The sequence below is a fragment of the Nannospalax galili genome, unplaced genomic scaffold (genome assembly GCF_000622305.1).
Source record: "Nannospalax galili isolate Female #2095 unplaced genomic scaffold, S.galili_v1.0 scaffold113, whole genome shotgun sequence".
Taxonomy (NCBI): Eukaryota; Metazoa; Chordata; class Mammalia; order Rodentia; family Spalacidae; genus Nannospalax; species Nannospalax galili.
In genome coordinates this window covers 6,308,419-6,312,292 of record NW_008335444.1, presented here as the reverse complement: position 1 = coordinate 6,312,292, position 3,874 = coordinate 6,308,419, and the positions used below count along the sequence as shown (strand labels likewise).

Below are 3,874 nucleotides of genomic sequence, written 5' to 3'. Positions count from 1 at the left end.
CCCCACCCCCTCATGAAAGACCACCCCAAAAGAAAAAAGAGCAGACAGAGAGCCGCGTGTTACTTACTGGATTAAAAAGTTAATTTTCAAACCCCTTTTGCTTTTCAAAACTCATTTAAAAAAAAAAAAAAAAAAAAAAAAGATACAATGATAAGAATATAAAGATATAGGAATCTTTAGAATTTAAGCAGTAGCCCTTGCATTGTGCACTGGAGCCGCTAAGATGTGTCAAGCATGAGGAGTTTACCCAATCAATGCTGCCCAGTTCCCAACAACTCATTCATTCCTGGCATGGTTAACTTTGCAATGATTACCACCCTCCTCAGAGTTAGTCTGATACTATCAAATGCTTCTAGGGAGGAAGACACTGTCAGTGTAACAAGGTCCACTCATATTACAAACAGAAGTAACTGCAGGGTGAAACTCTACCCATGTAGCACACTACTCCTGCCCTAAACCCATCTGTTAGCACTGTAAACTGAGTCAGGTCAATGGTCCTGGCCACCTGTTTATAAATGTTGGGAGAGGGAACCTTGTTTATCTTGAAATCAAAAGGACCTTAATTCCTGGAATTAGTATCCATAACCTTAGAGCTAAACTAGAGGAGACTCATATAATGTCTGTGAGAATACAAACACCACACCAGAGAATAGGAATAAAAGTGCCATAGAACACATTTTGAGTAAAACATAATAGCAAAAATTACCTACAAATTCAAAAGATAAGAAATTTACACAATGGTATCAGTAGAGTAAGAAAATAGCTAAGGCATCAACTTGCCTATATAGTCGTCTCTAATACATTCATCGGGCTTGGCAAAGGTGATTTTCATCAGAGAAAAGAGCAGAAAATGGGCCAAAGACTAGAGACTTAATTACCAATCAGAAGAATGCCAGAAACTTGAATATAATATATGAATACAAAATAGTCAGAGAATCCTGGGATAAAAACAGCCTAAACATAGAAAGAATTTTGAAATCCTAACATCTATGAATTGGAATACCTTATACTCTGAGACAACCTATCCCAAAGCCTAGCAAAAGCTTGGCACAAGGGCTTAGCAAGTAAAGATGTCTAGAACAGAATCCTTAAAGGAGCCAAGAATGAATGGAATCTTAGATGCTAAGGTTCTATTATAAACAGATAATCAGTGAGTTACTCATGTTATTGTGTAATGATTGAAGTATCTCTCTGGTAAAATTCATAGTATACACCTACCATTCAAGTTGTGCTTGTCCTAACCTAAACTATCAAAACCATTACATCTAAAGTGGTTCAATGTACAATGCATAAAAATAAGTTAAAGAGAATAAGTAGTGTACTAAAAGCACAAGAAAACTTTAAGGAAAAGATAAGGTAAGTCATCCCAGAACAGGGAGAATGTGCTGGAGAATGAAAGCTCTGAATCCTAGTTTATATTAGTCCCTAACAGCCTGTGACCAACAGCCCTCCCCATCAAAGAGGGTGAAAACAAGTCACTGGAACAGGCCCACCATACAAGAGTCTATTAACCAAACTCCAATTCCAAGTCTCACTTACTTTGGAATTCTTTAGTGTGCTGGGAGTACTTTCTGGAATGGCTGGATTCTTGGAGATTCGAGCAGCAAATGGTTCATACATATGGTACAGAGATCGGATCACACAAGCCCGGAGACAGCGCAGCTTCTCCATGGACTCTGGTCGCAGGCGCAAAGGCAGAGAAGCATCCAGCGTGTAGTGCCTGAAACATGACACATGACTCCTACCAATATGTGACCTGCCTCTCCTGTTCTCATACTAGGACTCCTGATCTTTATGTGAACTTTACTCCACTATTCTACTGGCTGGTACTAGCTTGCCCGTGTTCAGACACAAACAAATCACCGCCTCAACTTTTCAATGACTTTTGCTTCTTCACCTTGTTAACTCTACTTCTCCACCTTTTTTAATTCAAATTTAGACTATTTCAAAAGATTTTACAAAAGAACTAATCTCTGAATTTATGATAGTGTAATATCCTATAGTTGCTCAAAAAGAACCTGCCCTGGAGAAGAGCCACTACATTTCCCTGTTGGATGTCTCAGCAAGTTCTCTACTTGCTGCTTCCTCAGCATCTCTTCCCACCAGTCTTACAGTCTACAAAGTCTACTATACCTCTGTGCCCCACATCAAAATTTAGCTCTTTTACTGATCACGTAACTTGCTCACTCCTCACCACTGTAACTCTCCATAGGTAGCACAAGTATAAAAACTATGACACTTCTTCCAGACGACTAGGAAGTCCAAGCAACAACTAATCCAGTGGGGAAAAAATAAACAGATAGGAACCTATGACTTTTGAGCATTTTAATAAGATAAACTTCTGAAGGAAAGTTTAAGTTCTTTCTGGGACCTGAAGCAATACTGTTTGCAAAGACTAGACACTAGAATGGGAAAAGTGGCAGCCACAGGGAAGACAATCACCTGGATGAATCAATAACATAAAATTTAAATACAGAAGTGTCAAAGAGTCCAAAGCTAAGGTCACGCCACAGTACAGAGTAGAAAAGGTAAAAAAGGCCACCAGTCAGGGAACGCTCCAAATCACAAACAGCAACAAAATCAGCTACACAGAAAATAGTGTGGCACTCTGTGGTCGCACCTTCGGTACAACCTGGTCCAAAAGGCAGCAGTGCAAGTGACAGTCCAAGCATTCTTACAAATCAGGGAAAAATTCACAATGTCCTCAGGACGAATGTAGGAGGCCAGCAATAACCAAATATCCATGGGATACTCTTCTCCAGCACCATCTAGGTCTTCTGAAACAGAAAAAAAGAACAAAATACCTTGGTCTACTATTACACATATATGTAAAAATGTGTTCACATAAAGATACTCATTTTAATTCTGTCCTAGCTTATATATTTAAGAAAAAGGTTTCAAATAGGTCTAAGGAAGCCCTTCAAGCTGATGATTTCCTAATAATTCTAGCTGCTGAAAACTTCTACCTACTGCCCAAGTGAACAGGCCATGTTCTTAAGACCTTTTGTGTGGCGTGTATGTGCGTGCGTGCGCCAGAGGTAGACATTCATGTCTCCCTCAATCACTTTTCCACCTTATTTTTCAGACAAGGTCTCTCACAGAACTCATCAACTGGCTAGGCTAGTTGGCCAGCAAGTCCCAGGGATCCTCCTCTCTCTGCCTCAGCAGTGCTGGAATTACAGGCCCACACTGATACACCCAGCTTTTTACATGAGTGTTGGAGATCTGAAAAGTTCTCAGGTTTGCTAGCAAGCACTTTACCAACTGAGTCATCTATCCACCCCATTAGGCCTTTTTAGAGCAATTATTTATATACTATTTAAGTTTTCAAAGCTCCTCTCTATACATTTTAACATTCAATTCGAATAATTCTTCAACAGAAATAAACTATTATGATGCCCATTTTAGTAATAAAAAAAGAGCCGGGCATGGCGGCTCATGCCTTTAACCCCAGCACTCAGCAGGCAGATCTCTGTGAGATTGAGGCCAGCCTGATCTATATAGCAAGTTCCAGGCAAGCTGGGACTGGAAAGATAGCTCAGAGATTAAGAGCATTTATTATGCTTTCAGAGGACCAGAATTCAGATACCAGAACCTAAATCAGGCAGTTCACAACCACTTGAACTCCAAGTCCAGGGAATCTGACATCTCTTCTACACGCATACATAAATAAAATCAAGAGCTTTGCTACTCAGACAAAATAAAATAGAATGCACATTTGTGACTCCAAGTTTCAGCTTTGCTCCATAAACTCTGCCTTTGATTTTCCATACAGTCCCCACCTGCCTTTTCTTCAGTTCCATCATATTAGATAAAAAAAAAAAAAAAAAAAAAAAACAAATTTTAAAAAAGAATAGTAAGAAGGGGGAGAAAT

The 3,874-nt window shown here is 39.4% G+C and overlaps 1 protein-coding gene across 1 annotated transcript in view; it reads right to left on the bottom strand.

Moving 5' to 3' along the window:
* The window catches only part of Tmem183a (transmembrane protein 183A), a 22,247-nt gene that overhangs the window by 10,727 nt on the left and 7,646 nt on the right, over positions 1-3,874 (bottom strand). The window contains 2 exon segments of the mRNA XM_008830341.3: positions 1,540-1,720; positions 2,621-2,777. Of these exon segments, the coding sequence (XP_008828563.2) occupies positions 1,540-1,720; positions 2,621-2,777 (338 nt within the window).